This window comes from Dendrobates tinctorius, unplaced genomic scaffold (assembly GCF_039654945.1).
Source record: "Dendrobates tinctorius isolate UK_male_01 unplaced genomic scaffold, ASM3965494v1 ptg000158l, whole genome shotgun sequence".
Classification (NCBI taxonomy): domain Eukaryota; kingdom Metazoa; phylum Chordata; class Amphibia; order Anura; family Dendrobatidae; genus Dendrobates; species Dendrobates tinctorius.
Genome location: NW_027361825.1, coordinates 4,551,799 through 4,574,343, shown reverse-complemented (window position 1 = coordinate 4,574,343; position 22,545 = coordinate 4,551,799). Strand labels below are relative to the sequence as shown.

Below are 22,545 nucleotides of genomic sequence, written 5' to 3'. Positions count from 1 at the left end.
CCAAAGGAAAGACAGCCCCCACACATGTATTGACGGTGAAACAAGATGAAAGCACAAACACAGGCAGGAAAATAGGCTGAGCAAACGATGGGGCTCAAACTAACTAGAAAGGATAGGAAAGACACTGTCTGCAATCTGCAAAAAACCCTACAAAAATAAAGTCCAACACTTCTGATAGCAAAATTAACCCTGAATTCACTAGACTTCTCCCACTATATCAGCACTCTGAAATATTCTGAGACAGAGCAAAAAGAGGCCAATCTAATAAGGGACAAAAAGCAAATTGGCAAATACAGATAAATAAGAGTGGAAATTTAGCGCAGCCCCAGCCGGGGCTGGCTGACCACACAAAAGCCTGAATAGACCAACAAAATCAAGTGTGAACATTAGCAGAAAAACTTAGCTTTAGATGACTGGAACAGAGCTGAAAACCAAGAACTGACAAGCCAGAAGGAATCACCAGCACCAGACTAAGGCGTCGGCTGTCTTAAATCCAGTCTGAGATTCCTGAGGTCCAATCGTCATCCTCATTATCAGGTGGCAAATTTCTACTGATTAAATCAGCCTCACTACCTCCAGTTACCACCAGAGGGAGCCTGGAAGGAGAACTCACAACTAGTGGACCGAAAAATGAACTCACAACACCACGCCCCGACCACACCCATTTCACAACTAGTCACACCCATGTCCATGCCCAGTCGCACCCATTTAGCACTGCTGATCACACTGACTGCTATTAGGGGCAAAGTGGCTGGCATTATGGGCACAGTGGCTGGTACTAAGGAAAAGAAAGAAAACAGAGAGAGAAAAAGAAAATAGAGAAAGAAAGAAAGGAGAGCGAGAGAGAGAGAGAAAGAAAGAACAGAGAGAAGAAGAGAGAGAGAAAGAAGAAAGAAAGAGGGGAAAGAAAGAACAGAGAGCGAAAGAAAGAACAGAGAGCGAAAGAAAGAACAGAGAGCGAAAGAAAGAACAGAGAGCGAAAGAAAGAACAGAGAGGGAGAAAGAAAGAAAAGAGAAAAATAAAGAGGGGAAATAAAGAAAGAACAGAGAGAGAGAAAGAAAGAACACAAAGAAAAAAGCGGGGAAATAAAGAAAGAACAGAGAGAAAGAAAGAGGGAAAAGAAAAAAGAACAGAGAGAGAGTACAGATAGAGAGAAAGAAAGAGGGGAAAGAAAGAACAGAGAAAGAAAGAGGGGACAGTAAAAAAGAAAAGAGGGAGAGCGAAAGAAAGAAAGAAAGAAAGAAAGAGGGGAAAGAAATAAATAATAGAGAGAGAAAGAAAAAGAAAGATAGAGAAAAAAAGAAAGAACAGAGAGAAAAAGAAAGAAAGAAAGAAAGAGGGGGAATGAAAGAAAGAGGGGGAAAGAAAGAAAGAGGGGGAAAGAAAGAACGAAAGAGGGGAAGAAAGAACAGAGAGAGAGAAAGAAAAAGAAGATAGAAAGAGAAAAAATGAAAGAAATAACAGAGAGAAAGAAAGAGGAGAAAGAAAGAAGAGAGAGTGACTGAGAAAGAACAGAGGGAGAAAAATAAAGAAGTAAAGAAAGTACAGAGAGAAAGAAAGGAAGAGAGGAAAGAAAGAAAGAAAGAAAGAGGGGAAATAAAGAACAGAGAGAGAAAGAAAAAATAAAGAAAGATTAGAGAGAGAAAGAAAGAACAGAGAAAGAAAAAGAGAGGGAAAGACAGAACAGAGAAAATGAGAAAGAAAAAGAGAGAAAGAAAGAACAGAGAAATAAAGAAACAGAGAGAGAGAAAGAAAGATTCTATAAAGGTACTATAGCAGCCCGACTCCCATTGAAGTGCCCACCTGAGCCTCCTGGTGCAGGACATATCATGATCCACTCACATGGCCGGCATCCCCGATTCCAAGGCGATCCTGCTGTCCACGCTGTCAGAGGAGGACACGGTGATGGATCTGAAGCATTCCTGGTTCCGTCACAATCTCCTAATGAAATTACCTCATTTCCGGTCAGCTTCCAGCACATCACTTCCGGTGGAACGTCATGTGCGAGTTTTAAAGTGCTCCTTGGGGCTTCGCCATGTACTCCTGTGTCCGTGGGAAATGCCCACTTTGTATGCCTTGTACACACTTGGCTCCGCTCCGTACATCCAGTACACATTTGGCTCCACTCCGCACACACGACTCCGCATACCCCATACACACGTGGCTCCGCTCCGTACACCAAGTACACACGCGCCTCCGCTCCGTACATGCATGGCTCCGCTCCATACACATGCGACTCCGCACCGTACGCCCCATACACGTGCTGTTCCACTCTGTACACCTCGTACACATGCGGCTCCACTCCGTACACCTCGTATACATGCGGCTCCACTCCGTACACCTCGTATACATGCGGCCGGCTCCACTCCGTACACATGCGGCGCCGCTCCCCACACCTTGTACACACATGGCTCTATACACCTTGTACACGCGCAGCTCCGCTCTGTACACCTCGTACACACGGGGCTCCGCTCCGTACACCTCGTATACGTGTGGCTCCGCTCCGTACACCTCGTACACGTGTGGCTCCGCTCCGTACACCTTGTACACGCGCAGCTCCGCTCCGTACACCTCGTACACGTGCGGCTCCGCTCCGTACACCTCGTACACACGGCTCTGCTACATCCACACTGTAAACCTCTCCTGACCCCACACAGAAACTTTACCTCATCCAGTATGACAACCAGCAAGCAGACCAGACTCCTGCAGAGTGCAGACAGACATGGAGGCAGACACAGCCCATGATCATGTGACCCCTGACTCCTCCCCTCTCACAGGTTCTCTGCGCACAGACAGACCACACACAGACCAGCAACATCATTGCAGGCTCCGGTGGATCTATCTGGGACGGAGAGCATGGCAGCTCAGTGCAATGCAAGAAAAATACCGTCCCGGACAGGACGCGGGAGGGGGTGTCAAAATCGGGACGCTTGGGAGCTATGAGTCTGTATGTCTCACAGGAGTATAAAGAAAATTCTCCAAAGAAGCATTTTTAGTCCATTACTGTAAGTACAAGAATTATGCCTCATGTAGTCTCAATCAACAGAGACGACTCCCACTAAATAGGAAAGAAACAAAAGAATGCTGGAGTCCAGATCTATCTAAAGCAGTACAAAATTTTATTGACAAAAAACAGGCACATATAGAGTAACAGAACAATCATGATAGTATAATAAAAAGGCAATAAATGAATGCCCGGAGCCCACTGAAACAGACAAATCAGCAACAAATAAATTTGTTATCATGTGAAAAGCACTCAGGCCCTTTGTAAGGGAAATGAATTAGTGCAAGTAAAAAGTGCTGGGGAATCTGCACTGAAAAGAGTTAATCCACAGAAGTATATTGCACTAGACTCTGGCAGTATGAATCTATAGTGCTGTGGCAATGAGTATGACCCCCACTGATATCTAATTGTTACGGCGGCGGAACATGCTTAAAAAAATATAAATAAACGTGTTCGCCGCCCGGGGTCCACCGTGCGGCAGGTGTAATAACCACTGCTGAAAAGGCAGAGCACCAGGACGGTAATGTGCACAGGAAAAACTGAACCTGGTGCACAAAAGCAAACTCTGTTAAAACTCACAGAGCTGTACCGAAAACACAAATTCAAAAAACGCTGAGTCTGTATTAGCCTCACCGACACTCAGCGGCACACGTGCGGTAGCCAAAGCCGGAGTAGTTAAGAACAGCACTACACCCGAATGGACTTACCGTAGGTAGGCGTGTGCACGGCGTCGCAACTGCGAACGCCAAAAGCAGGCTGCAAGCGCGATATAGCAGGCGCGAAGTAGGACGCTGGCTGCTGCAACTGGCGGAGCTTGAGCGCGCTGGCGCTAGCGCGCACACTGGCTGTATCCCTATCACTCACACATTTGTATTATCAGAGGGAAGGCGTTTCATAATAAGTCATTCACCAGTCCAAGCATCCATCACAAAAACACACAGCAGCAAGTATGGAAAATACTAGCACATGGCATAGCGGCCATGCACACTTTTTATAGCGTACGGGACCTGCCGGAAATCTCCAGAGTCCCGAGCGTAACCAATCAAATCAGGAGCAGGACCTGAGCACCTGACTCCTGAACTCCAGTGAGAGCTAGTCCCGTGAGCATGCTCAGAAGCAGGGAAAAAGGACTTAGCCTCTGGAGACAAATGTGAGAATCTGGGTTGCTGCATAAGCATAGAATGACCCAGATTCCTAACACTAATTCGCTGTGAACAATCTAATCTGAAAATGCAGCATATCATAAGGGGGGCAATAAGACATAACTGCCGAACCAGCGTCCCCGCAGTAGTGAGTGCAGTACAATCCAGGCAGAAAAACGATCAGCACTATATATCATATCTATTGCACAGATGCCCAAACGAAGGGGAAGAGAAATATCATTGTGTGTACATACCCATCATGTCCTGGTGCAAAGAGAGCGCTGATTTGTGCACCCCAACACGTGTTTCGCAGTGAAAATACTGCTTCCTCGGGGGAGGCCTAATAGTAGGCTGACAGTCTGTTTGTCTTATAGGAGGCCTAATAGGAGGCCAACAGTCTATGTCTTATAGGGGGCCTAATAGGAGGCCGAAAGTCTGTATGTCTTATAGGGGGCCTAATAGGAGGCCAACAGTCTGCATGTCTCATAGGAGGCTTAATAGGAGGCAGACAGTCTGTATGTCTTATAGGGGGCCTAATAGGAGGCCAACAGTCTGTATGTCTCATAGGAGACTTAATAGGAGGCCGACAGTCTGTATGTCTCATAGGAGACTTAATAGGAGGCAGACAGTCTGTATGTCTTATAGGGGGCCTAATAGGAGGCCAACAGTCTGTATGTCTCATAGGAGACTTAATAGGAGGCAGACAGTCTGTATGTCTTATAGGGGGCCTAATAGGAGGCCAACAGTATGTATGTCTCATAGGAGACTTAATAGGAGGCTGACAGTCTGTATGTCTTATAGGAGGCCTATTAGGAGGCTGACAGCCTGTATGTCATATACGAGGCCAATATGCCATACATATCACAATATCGGCATGCTATATACTGTACATACGACACTCTCAGGCTCTTATAGAAAGTATCTGTTATAGGAGACCGAGAGTGCGGTCTGTATGTGATATAGGATGCCAAGAGTACGGTCTGTATGATATATAGGAGGCTGAGAGTGTTCTCTTTTGCACACTGTACAGCTTGCTAAATGGCACATGTTTTAGTGGGAGAGGCCAAAAAATGAACACGTAATAAAACCGTTTATAGTAGCCGTAGGGTGGGCCCCTAGAGTCAATTCCCCTGGTGGGCCCTAGGCACCCCAGTCCGACCCTGGCAGCAGCAACAAACCTGACAGCAGTAGCCTGAGCAAGACGCCGGGTGCGACGTCTCTGCTGAGCAGCCTCCTCTGCGGTCGAGACTGGATGAGAGGCCGCAGAAGGCAAGGCTCGAGATTCCTCCTGTGCAGAGGAAGAAACCCGACGCCTAACAAACAGCAACTTATCATTCATTAAACAAACTGCACAATTTATTATATAGAGATATAGGTAACTTTGTGATCTAGGGTAGTGTAATATTTGTATGTAGATGACAAGTGGGCTCCCCACAAAGTCAATGCTTCTGGTGGGTCCTCTCAAAGTTAATGTTACTGGTGGGCCCTTGGCACCCCAGTCCGACACTGGGTATATTACTATGAATATTACCCTGGATAGAAGAAAGCAAGATTTAATACAAGTCCAGTGGCCTGCCGGGGTAAGTGACGGAGTCAGCGACTTTGTGCTCTGTCACAACTCTTAACAGTATTGGGGTCTTAAGAAAAATGATTCTGCTAAAAACGTAGCAGAACCAGACAAGGCAGCCCACAACCAGTCAGGCCCTTCTGGCATTTGCCAGAATTGCCAAATGGCCAGTCCGGCTCTGGTGCCAGGTAAAGCCATACTGGTGGGTCCTCTCAAAGTTAATGTTACTGGTGGGCCCTTGGCACCCCAGTCTGACACTGGGTATATTACTATGAATATTACCCTGGATAGAAGAAAGCAAGATTTAATACAAGACCAGCGGCCTGCCGGGGTAAGTGACGGAGTCAGCGTCTTTGTGCTCTGTCACAACTCTTAACAGTATTGGGGTCTTAAGAAAACCGATTCTGCTAAAAACGTAGCAGAACCAGACAAGACAGCCCACAACCAGTCAGGCCCTTCTGGCATTTGCCAGAATTGCCAAATGGCCAGTCCGGCTCTGGTGCCAGGTAAAGCCACAAATAAAACTCCATATGAGCTATGGAACTGCAAGAAGCCTAGCCTGAAGCACCTCAGGATATTTGGAAGCAAAACGTTTGTTTATGTTCCCAAAGAAAAATGTTCCAAGTGGGAATCACATGCAAAGCAAGGAGTCCTGGTGGGCTATAGCGAAACGAAAAAAGAGATACAGAATCCTGCACCCAGAGACCAACAGAGTAACAATCAGCAGAGATGTAGTGATTGATGAAAACTCTGTATTGCTCAAATTCCATGAAGTTACACCAGTTATTCAACCTAACAAGCAAGAACAAGAATCTCAATCACCAAACCCAGATGCCGAAAAGGAAAACTCTGAAGTGTGGATAAGCTCTAAAGCCACCAATGAAGACACAGAAGAACCAAGTCAACTTCCAGTCAGGAGATCCGAAAGGCCAAACAAAGGTATCCCAGCTAGATGCCTTTCTTATATGGTCAGAACACTTCCTAAACCAGTTTGGAATGTCAGAAGCCAAAGGTGCGTCAAAACCAATGGATCCATCTTACTTAAAGTTGGAAGGAGATCTGCTACCCATCAATGAGAGTTACAGAGAAGCAGTGGGGGCGCTTCTGTACATAGCAACCACAACTTGTCCGGATATCACAGCCACAGTTGGAATTCTCTGCCGATGTGTAAGCAAGCCATGCCAAAGAGACTGGAATGCAATTAAGAGAATTCTTCAATATCTTAAAGAAACTTAAAGGCTACATCTTAAGATATCTGCATCAGGAGATCTCACTCTCAGAGGTTATGTGGATGCAGATTGGGCTGGAGATTCAAGTGATCGGAAATCAACAAGTGGTTACTTGTTCAAGTTAGAAAGTTCAATTACTTGGTCCAGCAGAAAACAAGTGTCAGTCGCATTATCTTCTAAAGAAGCAGAATATATGTCAATATAAGCTCAACCAACAGTTATCTATGAAGACAACCAAGGATGCATTAAACTTGCCAGCAGTGAGAAGATTAGTGCAAGGACTAAGCACATTGATGTAAAACATCACCACTTACCTGACTTAGTGGAACGTGGTGTACTCGAGTTTGTTTATTGCAAGTGTGACAAGATGACAGCTGATGGCATGACAAAGCCATTATCAAGAGCCAAGTTTGTGGATTTCAGAACCACAATGGGACTAACAGGATAAGGAGTTGCTGAGTGGGGGTGTTGGAATATGTTTGGTGAAACAACTCCATTCCTGTCTATCAGTGTTTAGTTGCTAGATTTGTATGCTGTTTATAAAGTTAAAAAAAAAAACTCCCAGAGGCTCACACAGGGAGAGCATGTGATTGTGTTTTCCTGGTTTTCCTGTGTCTGTGTATGAGAGAAGCAGCCTGCTGTAGATGCTGTAGAGATAGAGACACACAAATGATTTATTCCTGATCCATTAAGCATATTGTTCCTGATTGTTCCTGAATTAAGAAGCTCTGTTTTCACACGCTTGGAGAGTATCCTGAATAATCCGCTGCCAACATCATGGCAAACTGGTGAAGTCTGAATCACAAATATTCCGATATCACAGTTGGATGTGGTGGTGTGGTCTGTCCACTATCTTGAATGTTCACTACTGGGAGTCATGATGCATAATTTGTGTAAAAACTATGGGACGCCACCTTGGTTAAAATAACTTATTTCATGTCTTCTCCCCCATTTTTTAGCCCTTTTTTCTTCTCTAGCCCACCCCTTTCATTTCCTTCCCTGCATGCCGCCATTCTCCTCTCCTAGAGTTCACTTTTCTCAGTCTTCACAGCAGCTGGAGAATATTACTGATGCTGCAGGCCACCCCAGCACTAAAGTACTAACACTGGAGCCCTGATATACATATTTGAATTATTTTTATACTTACATTAAGGACCTTATGTAGATGACATAGCTTAGAGTCAGAAGTGATGCGCACCAAAGTACCTGTTGCTTGGTAATCTGTATAGAGAGATATCTTGATAAAATAAAATTTTTCCCCAAATTTTAGTCCAAAGACACAAATACAGACATGATGGATTAACCGAATGGGCACTAAGTTGACACACTATACAACCCCTTTGCTGAAAAAAAATAATTTAAAGGAAGCGGACAGTGATGGCTTCCAGCCGATCGTGCAACACAAATTTCCAATGCAAATGGTTGGTGGATGTGGTGCACAGCCCCACAACCTCTAAATGGTGGCCATTATCAGAACCAATTAAAGAGGTTATCCTCTACTTTTTCATCCTTAGGATGGACCATCAATATCGTATAATATGTTAATTTTATTTGGTCATCAATAAAAGAAAAAGTAGTGGCCAACCCCTTTAAGTCAAAATGAAACACAAATATATATGATGTGTCCCTTCCTTGATAATCATTTTCTTGGGTGAAGAATAATAGAAAAAAATGAGTCTCTCATGAGTAAGAAAGTGAATTTAAAGGGAACCTGTCAGATATTTATTATTAAGCTCCACTTTTCCTATGCTAATAAGACCTTTGGGTGGGATAACATGATTTCAAAGAGTCGATGTGATCGTCAGTTCCCAGCAAATCTTGCGCATGCGCGTGGTTCTATTCGGCAGCGTAATTGCACCACTGAAACTTAGTGTATGCTTCCCAGGTTCTGAGGCACGGTGCACAACCAGAAGCACAAATGATGTACGTGAGCTATCTTCTGCACTTCCGGTCATGTGCAGTGCGCCTCTAAAGCTGGGAAACTTACACCCAGTTTCAGAGGTGCAATGATGCTGCCAAATAGAACCACACGCATGCGCGAGATTTGCCGGGAGCTGGCGATGACTCCTTCACTTCGAAATCATGTTATCACACCCACAAGGGAGTGATAACATGCAAAGAGGGCCGACTAGTCTGGGGAAACTAACTCTCCATCAACTCTGTAAAATACCGCAAATCATAGAAAAAGCATAAAAGCCATCACACCATGACAAGGTGTACCCAATTGGGATGGTCCTGTTTCTAATATTAAACCTCACCCCATTTCAGCAGACCTCAAAATTAGCATAGGAAAAGCAAAGGTTTTTTTTAAATTTTTCACAGAAAAGGAAATTCACAGAAAATATTTTACTATTTTTAAAATATAACTTTTATTAGATATCTAATATATAAAGCTCAAAGTGTGTATGTATGTATGTATGTATGTATGTATGTGTGTGTGTATGTATGTGTGTATGTCTGGGATAGGCATCCGCACCGTCACAGCTATAGCCACAAAATTTGGCACAGTCGCACGTCTGGACCCCGAGAGCGTCCTAAGCTATGTTGTGAGGCGAAATTTTAACCCCGCGCGTTCCAATTCACCAAACAATTTTGCCCCCATCTACATACTGGGGAAAAAGTGTGTGCGCATCAAGCCCCGCCACTCATTATGATGTCATAATGCCCCTATTTGCATACTGGGGAAACAGTGTGTGCGCATCAAGCCCCGCCCCTCATTATGATGTCACAATGGTTGCCATGGCGATGCTGATGTCATCATACGTTGCAAGCCCTGCCGCCGCTCATTATGATGTCATAATGGTTGACTATGGGGTGGAGGATGTGTGATGGGTATATGGGCACTGGACTATTGGATGGAGGATATGTATGACGGGTATATGGGCACGGGACTATGGGATGGAGGATGTGTGATGGGTATATGGGCACTGGACTATGGGATGGAGGATATGTATGACGGGTTTATGGGCTCGGGACTATGGGATGGAGGATATGTATGACGGGTATATGGGCACTCGACTATGGGATGGCGAATATGTATGATGGGTATATGGGCATGGGACTATGGGATGGAGGATATGTATGATGGGTATATGGGCATGGGACTATAGGATGGAGGATATGTATGACGGCTATATGGGCACGGAACTATGGGATGGCGGATATGTATGATGGGTATATGGGCATGGGACTATGGGATGCAAAAATAGCAATAAACCATAAATCACAATAGACGTAAATAGATGAGTATTGAAAAAACAAAAACAAAACAAAAAACCCATATTACATTATATATTGCAAATCTGATCTATAATTTAAAGCTTTCGGTGCACGAGCATCAAGAAGCAGGATCCATTTAGCCTCAGCTGATAATAGTGCAGCAAACCAATCACCAGATTTGCAATATATAACGTAATATGGGTTTTTTTTTTTTTGCAATACTTATTTATTTACGTCTATTGTGATTTATGGTTTATTGCTGTTTTTGCATGTATTCATTTATGTCTGCAAACATATATTTCTTATTTATATGTTAGCTTTGTTTAGCAGCATTAATTGCTTAGGTCTGAATAGGGAGGAGCTAATTAATTACCTGAAACTGGGTGTTCACTCTGCAGTCTCCTCATTTATTTAAGCTTCCTAGTTTTGATAAGATATACCTATGACTAAGGACATGTAATATCTGTCTGAAACGCGTAAGTAGCCTTGCCTGTCATGGTGGCTTATTAATATGATTTTAAAACCTTCCTAATAAATGTGAGTTTTATCTTTTTTCACTAATTTTGGTGCTGGAGACCCCCTCTTTTTTCCTTTGGATTTAAAAAAATTAGTAAACTATTCTTAATCCGTAAGTGACGGAACCCTAGTTTTTTTAAATCTGACTTGTCGTTTTGGGTGGTAATAATTCTGGAATGCTTGTTCATGTCCCAACGATTCTGAGATTTATTTTTTCATGACACATTGTGCATTATGCTGTTGGTAAATTTAGGTCAATGTGTTTTGTGTTTATTTTTGAAAAATGGTTTAAATTTTAGAGTCCTCAGTGGTTCAAACCTTTTAATGGTTGACTGAAAAGATCGTAATAAACAGCAGCTTTACAGACAACGCCAATCTTTTCACCAGGCATCAGGTATAGCGCTATATCTGAAAATTCACCTATTTATACACAACTAGACATATAGCAGTGCAGTAATAAGACAAGTGACGTGAAGCAGAATGACCATTATGGGGAGATAAGAAAACAGTTATGGCAATATATATTTGGATGAGTTCATAGATAAGGAGTGTAAAGTTTTATTGTCCCCTGATTGAGATCTGGTCCAGGGCTGTGATGATCCCTTGAGGTCTGAGGGAGACAGTACTTAATTGATCTAGAAAGTCATAAATCTGTGTGACCCCTTCACTCCTGATCCGAGTGAGTCCCAAGTTGTCTTTACCTGGGATTTAAACAAATGAGGTAAAGGATGAGCAGATAGCATGCAATAGATATGGTTTCTGGGAAACATCACCCATAGTGTGGTATAAGGTAAGTGACCATATTAGACCGTATGCCTGCTGGATAATTGGAAATACCAATAGGAGAAGAACCAAGCCATTAAGAAAAAAACAAATAAGTGGTCAAAGCATGAGATACTGTGAAATAAAATACATTTCTTATAATTACAAGTGGGTAAGTGGTGGCAAAGAGAGCGCGCACACAATAAAATAACATAAAAAAAATCTACTATGTATATACAGAAATGATGATACTTCAAGTAGAACCAGCAAAGCAGAGTCAATCAGCTTAATTGATATAAAAGGTCATATCACACTCAACAATTATAATTAGAGTGGGATATAGTGGATAATAGGATATAGGGGCATGATATAAAGATGAAATATAGCTGTAAGGTTCCAACATAGAGTGTGGCGCTCACCCCGACGAGTGTTTTGGTATGTACCTTCGAAAGGGGGTACCTGAGAATTGAAGTTTACTTTTAATACCAACATTTTAATATCCATAATGCTAAGATCAGAGCTGCAAAAATGTTTGGCCACAGGTAAGATCTGTCCTTTTTTCTCTTATTCTGTGGTGTTCTAAGCTTTTGTGCGGTTTCTCCTACATAGGCCGGAATCACACTTGCGAGAAACACAGCGGAGTCTCGCATGTTAATACCTGGCACTGCCCCAGGCATTTGGGAGCGGAGCATGCGGCTGCATAACAATACATTCATTGTTTCTCTCATGTGTGAATCCGGCCATAGACTGTGTTCACATCCATTATGTTTTCTGCAGCAGAAACCTGCTCTTTGTCAGTAAAAACATGAGCAAATGCATGTTCTGCTGTATTACAGCAATTTTTTTTGTGGGTGTGGATTACATATTGGCTTTGTCTACTGTGAACATTTAAACCCTTCATCCTCAAACCATTTTTTGTTTTTGTTTTTACCTCCCCTCCTTCCAAGAGCTATAACTTTTTCTTTTTTTTTTACTTTGTTCACTCTTCAGTGAAACTATCTATGATTCTCCAATTTTCGGGATATAAGGCTGGGTGAGGACTTAATTTTTGCACACTGAGATTTCCTTTTTTTTTATATACTATTTTGGAGTAGATATTATTTTTGATCGTCTCTTATTGCATTTTATTGCAATGTTGCGGGCTAATCTGTGCAACTTCACAGGCTATGATTTTTGACAAAACACACTTGGGATTTTTTGTCGTTTTTCAGTTTTCACATAATAAAATGAATGGTGTCATTCAAAAGTACAACTGCAGAAAAATAAAAACGTTAAGGCTCTTGGAAGAAGGGGCGAAAAAACTTAAAAACGGAAAATGGCCACAGCGTGAAGGGGTTGGAAAGGCTTCAGTTCTCGAATTGTCAAGCAAAAATGAAAAAAACGAAACAAGTGTAAGCATGAGATTCCTGAAATCACTTATGTTTGACTGGTACTGTAGAAGCGGCTTTTAATTTGCTTAAAAAAATGCTGCATGTGAACATAACCATATAATCTGTATCTTGCCTGTGGTTATTATATGTGGATTGGTCTTAGCAGGGGCGGACATATTATTGGTGCAGCCAAACGAAAATTGTGCAATTTTTCAACTTTGTTTATCCCCTCAATCCAAATAGTCATAGCACGCAAACTAGTTAATAAAAAATATAGCTCCTTTATGTCATTGTTATTTTTAAAACTGATTTTCAGGACCAATATATCTGGAAAATTTCCTAAAGTGATATCATTTAAAAGCAGCACCTCTGAAAGTTTTCAGAACTGTTGTCAGGAAGTAGTTTGTTAACCCCCCATAGAGTTATAACTAGTTCTTCCAAAAACTCCTTATTTTTATCACAACAGAAAAAAAAGTTTTTAAACAGTTGGTTTGAGTATGTGAAAGAGTAATTCATTCAAGGGTCTGGCTTGGCTCCTATCTTCAGCACTTCCAACGTTGCAACATTCAGACTCTTCTCGAGTAAAAAAAGAAAAAAAAAACTGAAAAAGTTCAGAGAAACATCGGAAAATTTTGATAAAAATCCTACACAAAACAGAATCAGGGATCTGGTGTGTGAAGAAAGCAGGAGAATTTCAAGTACATGCAAGAACACTCACCATGGTCCCGGAGCCGATGTTGACAGTTTTGCTCGAAGTTCTTCATAGCTTTGGAAATATGAGAATGAGTAGAAGGCGCTGCCTCTGCATGCCTCAGGCACTCCACACCTTCCCTAATAAAATCAGCAAATTTTTCAACTTTTTTTTTTCAGTAGGAGATGTCGATGTATAAAACATGAAAAATATATCTTCCTTGTACCTTAGGCTATGTGCACACGATGCATTTTTGATGCGTTTTAGTGGCTTTTTTTACTCTCGGAAATGCTCTAAAAATGCAACAGAATACTAAAGCAAGGAGATGCAATGACAATCCTGAAGTGTTGGGCACATGATCCATTAATTTCCCTCCTTATTTGCAGCATTTTATTTTCTGCAGCATGTCAATTCATTTTGCATTTCTGCAGCATTTTTGACTCATTGACTTCAATTGAGTCAGTCAAATCTGCAGCATAAATGCATGTGTAATAAGGTTTGCGCATTTGCTACAGATTTGCTGCCAAAAATGCTGCAGAATTGTCAAAGGAAATTATGTCAGAAGGAGGAAGAGTGTGTGGAATATGTGTGTGTGTGTCTCTGTGTGTGGGCGGAGAATATGTGCGTGTCTGTCTGTGTCTGTCTGCATCTGTTTGCGTCTGTCTGCGGGTGTTTGTGTGTCTGCCTGCGGGTGTTTGCGCCTGTTTGCGGGTGTCTGTGTGTGTGTGTGTACCCATGCGACGAATAGCTCATAATGATTGTACTTAGTCTTCGTCTGATGGGACTTCTACTCCCATCCGGCTACGTGTTTTGTCACATATGCACTGAGACCGCATGAGCCAATGATAGGTGTCACGTGGACCCATCCTGTGTGACACAGCTCACAGGCCGGTAACTAAAACAACAGGACGCGGCACGTGATACTGTCCTGTGTGACACGGCTCGCAGGCCTGGTAACTAAAACAACTAGACAAGGGGTAGGGAAATGGTGGGCCCTGCGATAGGGAAAGGGGATGTGGAGACCTCCTGCACGCCCCTGAGTCAGTGTCCCTAACGCTCCTAACATTACCTATGCCGGTTCCGCACCGGGCGCCGATCAGGAACCTGTCGCCCCTAGCACATCCTGCACCTATCCCTTGCTAGGGAGCTGGGTGGCGCAGGCACTGGCCCCACCGTTGTACTAATACACACTAAGGAAAAACACAAACAGGGAAACACCACTTAGCTTTACTCTGTTGCACTTGCTCCTGGCAACAGAGTCCACCACCAGCATGCAGCTCTCCTACTGAATCGCAGCCACCAAGCTCTGTCAGAGCTGCTCTCCAGCTCCTTCCTCCACCAAGGATGGTTGAAATGAACACTATCACCAACACTGATTGCAACACCTGTGACTCTTTTATTGCAGAGCCAGCAATCACACCTGTATTATAATCATGTGTACTTAACTAAAGAAACAAGAGTGCAATGACGCTCACCACCACTGGGGGAAAACTTGGAACAAACGACACCACAGTGCAATAATCCTAATGGCCACCGGGGGCAAAAACCAACCTTAAGCACAGCTTAGGAAAAAAAAAGGTTACCTGTGCTTTTATCAGTCCTGATCCAGCATGGATCATGACAGGCAATGGGGGCTGCGGGCCAAAGCTTTATCTGATCGTATCGATCTTCTGCTTAAAGAAGGAGGCAAAGTCTTCAGCAGAAATGAGAGGAGATGGAGGAGGTGCTGTGGGACAGAGTATAGAGTTGAAATTGTTGAAAAGCTGTTTAGGGTTGTGAGACAGTGAGGATATGAGCGATGCAAAGTAAGTTTGTTTTGCGGCAGAGAGCGTGTACTTGAAGCTGGCAAGGGACTGTTTGTATGCGTTGAAGTGCTCGGTAGAACGGGTTTTCTTCCATCACCGCTCAGCGGCCCTGGAAACCCATCTTTGGTCAGGCTGGTCAGCCAGGGCTTCTTGTTGATTGTACAAGTTTTGCTCTGCGTGAGGGGGGCAGCCAAATCAAGTGTTGCTGTTATTGTGGTGTTATAAAAGGTGGCAGCAGCATCTGTATCATGAAGGGAAGCTATGTCTGTGAGAGGGAGAAGGGACCCAGAGAGTGATTGTAAATTGAGGTGTTTGAGATTTCTGCGAAGGTGAGCAAGTTTGTGGAGAGGGGGTTGCGCAGTCGGAGAGGAGAGGGAAGAGAATGTCTGTAGGTTGTGGGAGGGGAGGGGTGAGTTAGTGAGATTAGTGAGGTAACAGAGACGGGTGAAGATAAGGTCCAGCGTGTGACCATCTTTGTGAGTGGCCGCAGAGGACCATTGAGTGAGGCCAAAGGAGGCAGTCAGTGATAAAAGTTTAGAGGCAGCTGAGGTGGATGTGTCAATAAGGATGTTGAAGTCACCCATGATGATGGTGGGGATATCAGCAGAGAGGAAATGGAGTAGCCAGGTGGTGAAGTGGTTGAGAAAGGTGGAGATGGCTAGTTCTGGGGGGTGGTAGATGACAGCCTGTTGGAGGGGGAATATATGCGGATGGAGTGCACCTCAAATGAGGGAAGAGTAGCAGAGGGTGGAAGTCCCACACCACGTGGATGAACTCATTGAGTGACTGGGGCCCGCGAGGTACATTACAACCCTCGACTTGACGAAGGGGTACTGGCAGATCCCCATGTCCCAGACCGCCAAGGAGAAGACGTCCTTCTCGATGCCGGATGGGTGTTTCCAGTACACAAGGATGCACTTTGTGCTGCAGGGGGCCCCAGCTACCTTCCAGAGAGCGATAGATCAAATTCTGGCTCCACACAAGAAATATGCCGCAGCCTACTTTGATGACATAGTCATTTTCAGCCCTGACTAGAGTTTGCACCTGCCCAATATACAGGCGATCCTCGATGCATTGAGGATCCTCTGTTTTCTCTGCATCCTCTGTTTCTGGGGGGGAAGCAGAGGGAAGGAGGAGAGAGATGGAACTTCCTGCTCACCCAGGAGAGTCGAGAAAGCGAGCGAGCACCGGTGTGGCAACGGGGTGTATAGAAGGAGCCCCCGTCGCCTGTACAGCCGAGCCATGTCAGCAGAGCGAAGCCATGCAGAGCCATGCCAGCAGAGCAGAGCTAAACCAGTACCCGGTGTGATAGTGAGTACAGCACACACTCTGCCCAAGAGTGACCACATACTTGACAGACCCCTGCGTACAGGTCCATCGTTTGTGGATGATTGACTGTCAGCTCCCCATTACCCTCCATGCTAGGAGGTGACCCTAGTGAAGGCAGAGACTGCACTGTGAGTGCAGCGCAGAGAGAGAGAGATAAAGATGGCTAGGACAGAGCCTCGCTACCAAGGACTTGTGTACACTGCGGAGCGAAGTCCCATTCTGGCGTTCCCCCACACTGAACTCGGTACCGTGCTAGATATGTTTTAGCACGGGAAATCTTCCTGCCTCCCAGAGACTTCGCAGAGACATCCCGCGCCTTTGTTGTCGGTGCCACCGTTGGATCCACGCCTGTTACAGAAGTCTCCGAGACGTCACGTGCCGCTGTTGTCGGTACCACTGTTGGAACCCCGAGAAGCTGCACCCAAGAAGACTACAGAATCATATTTCACCTCTTTATTACTGAACTTTCGTTCGTCCCTGACCTACCCTGCCACTCTTCCAGTTCTGCCCCATTCCTTACCATCACACTACAATCCCTCAATCCCTGCGTAGAGTACATTCCCCTGTAAATATAAATAAACCTGTTTAACCCTTGCTCTGCCTCCCCGTGTGTGACTGCATCCCGCGTTCCTGTGATTTCTACAGTAATGACACCCAGAACCCCTTATTATTGGTATAATGACAGCTAAAGCTTTTAAACTAAATTAAATCAAGGCAGTATGCCAAGCTCCAGGGTTTCCTATCTTACCACCATTCAGATCTGCTCTTTTGTGCAGGGTACACACAAAAGACACCATCTTGAGATCTGCTCTTAATAGCTGTTTGTTACACCTGGTGCTAATGATCCAAGTTGGCAGACAGTCACGAGCCACACATCACGGGCCCATGAGGCACATGTGGCTATCGAGCTACAGGATGGTGACCACTGTTCTAAATCATTTAACCCAGCCCAATTGCTGCAGACCCTTACTAATGAGATTAGGGGGCTACGCGGAGGGTTGGTGCGGCAGCTGCGGCTGTTGGTGGGCTCTGGGGGCTTGGTCCAAGAACAGGCTCAGACAGAACCCAAGATATCCCTCCCTGACAGATTTTCTGGAGGGAGAGATCAATTCTTGGTTTTTCAGCAAGCCTGTAAATTGTATTTCAGGCTGTGCCCTCGTTCATCAGGGAGTGAAGAGCAACGGGTGGGAATCATTATGTCCCGTCTTAAAGGGGATCCCCAATCCTGGGCCTTCTCCCTACCGGACGATTCTCCATCTTTAGAGTCCGTGGACGAGTTCTTTGCAGCTTTGGTGCTTGTGTATGGGGATCCTGATGGCGTCGCTGAGGAATACTGCTCAGAGTTTAGGAGATGGGCCACTAATACTCAGTGGAATGACTCTGCACTTAGGAGTCAATTTGTGCAGTTTGTTTGAGTTGTATCCTCTGTCTGAAAGCCAGAAAGTGAACATCCTTATTGGGCAGCTAACTGGTGCAGCACAAAGGGAAGTAAAAGCCTGGCAGGACACTGATAAAGACTGTTAAAAAGATTCTGGCCAAGCTAAAAAGCACCTTTGACACCCGCACTGCAGCTGAAATATAGATGAGGTTCTTTGGGTGTAAGCAGAGAGTGCAGGACGGTATACGGGACTATACACTTAACCTACAGGAGGCGCTGCGAGCCATAAAGCAGATTGATCCAGACAGTGTGAAAGATGGAGACAGACTGTTAAAGGAGCAATTTATTGAGGGACTCCTATCCAGTACCCACAGAGCACAGCTGCGCATCATAGCCCCACAAAACCCTGACCTAGACTTTGCAGACTTCAAAGACAGGACTATTCGGGTGCTGCACGAACCAAATGTCAGACATCCAGCGCCCCCTAGGCGCCCAGCGATCACATACCATCAAGAAGCAGCATCTTTCCCTCTCAGCCCTGTGGAGGCTGATGCACAGACTCTGGACAAAGACCCATCTGCCGAACTGCGTCTTCAGGTCCAGGAGCTGACCAAAAATATGGCTGCACTTGCCAAAACTGTGCAGTCCATGCAGGTGTCATCAAAGGAGAAGATCCAGCTGGCCTCCAGTCCAGAGGATGTCTCGTGGCTACGGAAGAAGAGGATCCCGCCACGCCGAGGGAGAGAAAACGATCGCTATGACCTGGACGGACGTCCCATCTGTCTTCACTGCCACAAGGCAGGACACATTGCAAGGTTCTGTTATTTAAACGAGCAACCCCTGGGGCAGAGGGCCAACCCCCAGGAGTAGGACCACAAGGCCCAAAGAACTGGCGAGCCAAGTATGTTGGAGGATGACTGGTCCTCCCAGTGGTGATTGACGGCATACCCATGAACGCTTTGCTGGACACTGGCTCTCAGGAGACAACTGTGCCATATATCCTTTACAAGCGGTATTGGGCTGACTCTGAACTTACCCGTGGCCCAAGTGATGAACAAGTAGGATGTAAAGAGATTACCATTAAAGTGAGGCGAGTAGAGGTAATATCTCAAGATCTGATAGTTGTAGACATTGATCGACGAGAATGTAACCCAATGATGACCATAGGTACTAATGAGATTGAAAATTGTCTTGCCGAGGTTATTGCTTTGTTGCAACAGGTAGCCGAGACTGCTGGTTCCAGTGAACAACGAGTCCTGCAGAAGAAGATCAAGGCCCTGATGCAAAGACAGCAGGTAATACTGTCTGGCGGAGAAATTGGCAGCGTCAGAGTGAGTGATTCTTTCCCCATTGCTATACCCCCCAGATGTGAAGTGTTAATTTCGTGTTGGGCAGCCATCAGCCTCAGAGGAAAAGATTACCAAGCATTGGTAGAGCCAGTGTACTCTGATAGCCAGCCCACTGTCCTGACAGCCAGAGGGGTAGTTGATGTTCGCAAAGGGAGAGTACCTGTACGCCTCTTGAATTGTGGGGAGGAGGAGGCCACAATACCTCGGTACGCCACAGTTGCTAAGCTGCTTACTGTCAGTAACAATGCAATATGGGCAGCAGAGCCCTTGGTTTCATCCGACCAGGTGGAGGACAATGTCTCTGTAAAGCAGCTGGAGGAGTGGTGTCAGCAGCTGCAGGTGGGAACTGACTCCACCCCTTCATACCAAAAGAGTGGGGTTTACCGAGTGACTCAGGAGTATGAGCGGGTATTCAGTAAACACCCCCTAGACTTTGGGAAAGCAAAAGGGGTTCAACACCATATCCCCACGGGAGATCATCCCCCCATTAAAGAAAGGTACCGGCCTATACCCCCAACACAATACCAATGTGCCAAAAGTATGTTGCGGGAAATGAGGGAGGCTGGGGTGATCAGAGACAGTTGTAGCCCCTGGGCAGCCCCAATAGTCTTTGTGAAAAAGAAAGATGGTACCATGAGAATGTGTGTTGATTACCGAAAAATTAACAGCATTACTCATAAGGATGCCTTCCCATTACCCAGAATTGAGAAGTCATTAGCCGCACTTAAAACTGCTAACTATTTCTCCACCTTAGATCTCACTAGTGGGTATTGGCAGGTTCCCATGGCAGAGGCAGACAAGGAGAAAACAGCGTTTACCACCCCAATGGGTCTCTGCGAGTTCAACTACATGCCGTTCGAGCTCTGCACCGCCCTTGGGACATTTCAACGGTTAATGGAGTGCTTTCTTGGACACAAGAAATTCGAGACAGTCCTGTTATACCTTGATGATGTCATTGTTTTCTCCAAGACTTATGAAAACCATCTGAAGCACCTGGCTGAGGTGTTTGAAGCCTTGTCCAACTTTGGCCTGAAAGTGAAGCCATCCAAATGCCACCTCCTGAAGCCCAAGGTACAGTACCTGTGTCATGTATTGAGTGCAGAAGGTTTGGCACCGGATCCTGACAAAGTCACTGTCATCCGGGACTGGCAGAAGCCCAGCAACCTCCATGAAGTACGTCAATTCCTCGGGTTGGTAGGCTACTACCGAAGGTTCATCAAAGGCTTCACTGAGATAGCCACGCCTATGCAAAATCTTCTGGTGGGCCAGCCCAAGAAAGCCAGGAAGAAGAGTCCTACATTTGAATGGAATGAGGAACTGGAGAGGTCCTTCACTCGACTGAAAATGGCTCTCACAGGAGATGAAGTTCTGGCCTACCCAGATTATGACCAACCATTTGTGTTGTATACTGATGCCAGCAACGTGGGACTGGGAGCAGTACTGTCACAGGTACAGAATGGCAAAGAAAGAGTGATCTCTACGCCAGCAGGAAGCTTCGTCCCACTGAAAGGAACCCTGACAACTACAGTTCCTTCAAGCTGGAGTTCCTCGCCATAGTCTGGGCTGTGACTGAAAGATTCAAGCATTACCTAGCTTCTGCCAAGTTTACCATCTTCACAGATAACAACCCGTTGACTCACTTGGAGACTGCAAAACTAGGTGCACTGGAGCAGCGATGGATGGCTCTGCTGTCTAACTATGAGTTTACCATCAAGTACCAAGCAGGGCACAAGAATGCCAATGCTGATGCGCTGTCCAGAATGCCTAATCTGCCAGATGCATGAGAAGACCCTGAGGCACTCGAAGAAATAGTTATCTGCCTTCCACCGGCCAATTGCGGCCCAACGTGCCCAAGGAGTGAGAAACAGACGGTCTATCGTGAAAGAGGCCACCCTAAATCCATTGCCTCATCATGACTGGGCAGAAACGCAGGATAGCGACCCCGCAGTCCACCTGGTAAAGGAGCTACTGTCACAAGCTGGCTCATGCCCAGATCCAGATGATCCTGAAGAAACCCAGCAGTTGTGGAAGGAAAGAGGCCGGCTGTTCCTCTATGAGGGAAAGCTGTGTCGGAGGAGTATCAATGCCCGCACTCATGAACTGGTCTGGCAGGTGGTAGTCCCAAAGAGGGAGGCATCAATGGTCTTGGAAGCATACCTCAATGGAGCTGGACACCGGATGGAAGAAGTTGGAGGCCTTGCTCCGGGAGAGATTCTACTGGGCTGGTATGAGGAAGGCCATTGAAAATTGGTGCGGGAGTGTGGACAATGCAATCTGCGCAGAAAGGACCGTAACAGCCAGCGAGCTCCTTTGCAGCCAGGCTACATTTATGCTCTTACCATCACTGACCACTACTCGAGATTCCTGGTAGTCATGCCTGTCAAGGATCAAACAGCCAGGACAGCAGCCAGAGCATTCCAACAGCACTTTTGTAGACCATACGGATATCCCGAGCGAGTGCTTACAGAACAAGGTCCAGCATTTGAGGCAGAAGTGTTCCAGGATTTCTGTAACTTGTATGGTTGCAAGAAGATCAGGACAACACCGTACCATCCACAGACCAATGGCATGTGTGAAAAGATGAATCAGGTTGTGATCGATCTACTGAAGACCTTGCCTTTGGACGAGAGGAATCTGTGGCCAGAGAAGTTGCCAGATCTGGTAGACCTCTACAATCACATTCCTGTGAATTCCACCTTGGTCGCCCTCGCACACCCAGGGCAGCGGGGTACTCGGTACCGGGCCGGTGTCAGGCGGGAATGTGTCACAGCAGCGGTGACCCAGTCCGTGGCCCTGGGTGCCCAATATCAATGGCGGTGATGTAGTTAATAGTAGAATAGTTCGTGACGCCACCCGTGGTGTTTGGCAAGTAAGGTGTTGAGCCAACGCTGCATGCAGATCCGCTGGGACTGATGGTGTGGTGCAGCAGAGATGGTATAGCTCCCCACAGGTGGAGCTGTAGTCCCAAGGCAGTGTAGGTGCAATGGATGAGGAGAGGCGCAGAATGGTATAGATGTTGTTACTCAGGTGTAGCGGTGCTGGAATAACTGGAGGACACCAGAGTATGCGGTTCCAAAGCTTTACTCACTGTTTGCAGTTCACTCAACTGCCTGCCTCCATACTGTGTTCTCCAGGTCAGGGCTCCAGCCAACCTCCATGCAGGTTAGGATTCTCCCTTCCACA

At 45.6% G+C, this 22,545-nt stretch overlaps 1 protein-coding gene across 1 annotated transcript in view; it reads right to left on the bottom strand.

Moving 5' to 3' along the window:
* Window positions 1–22,545, bottom strand: part of LOC141051780 (N-acetyllactosaminide alpha-1,3-galactosyltransferase-like) — a 130,121-nt gene that overhangs the window by 48,798 nt on the left and 58,778 nt on the right. Inside the window, exons 2-3 of the mRNA XM_073548802.1 lie at window positions 13,529–13,666; window positions 8,091–8,164 (exon numbers count right to left, since the gene is read on the bottom strand). Of these exons, the coding sequence (XP_073404903.1) occupies window positions 8,091–8,164; window positions 13,529–13,531 (77 nt within the window). The 5' untranslated portion in view covers window positions 13,532–13,666. The remainder of the gene's footprint in view (window positions 1–8,090; window positions 8,165–13,528; window positions 13,667–22,545) is intronic.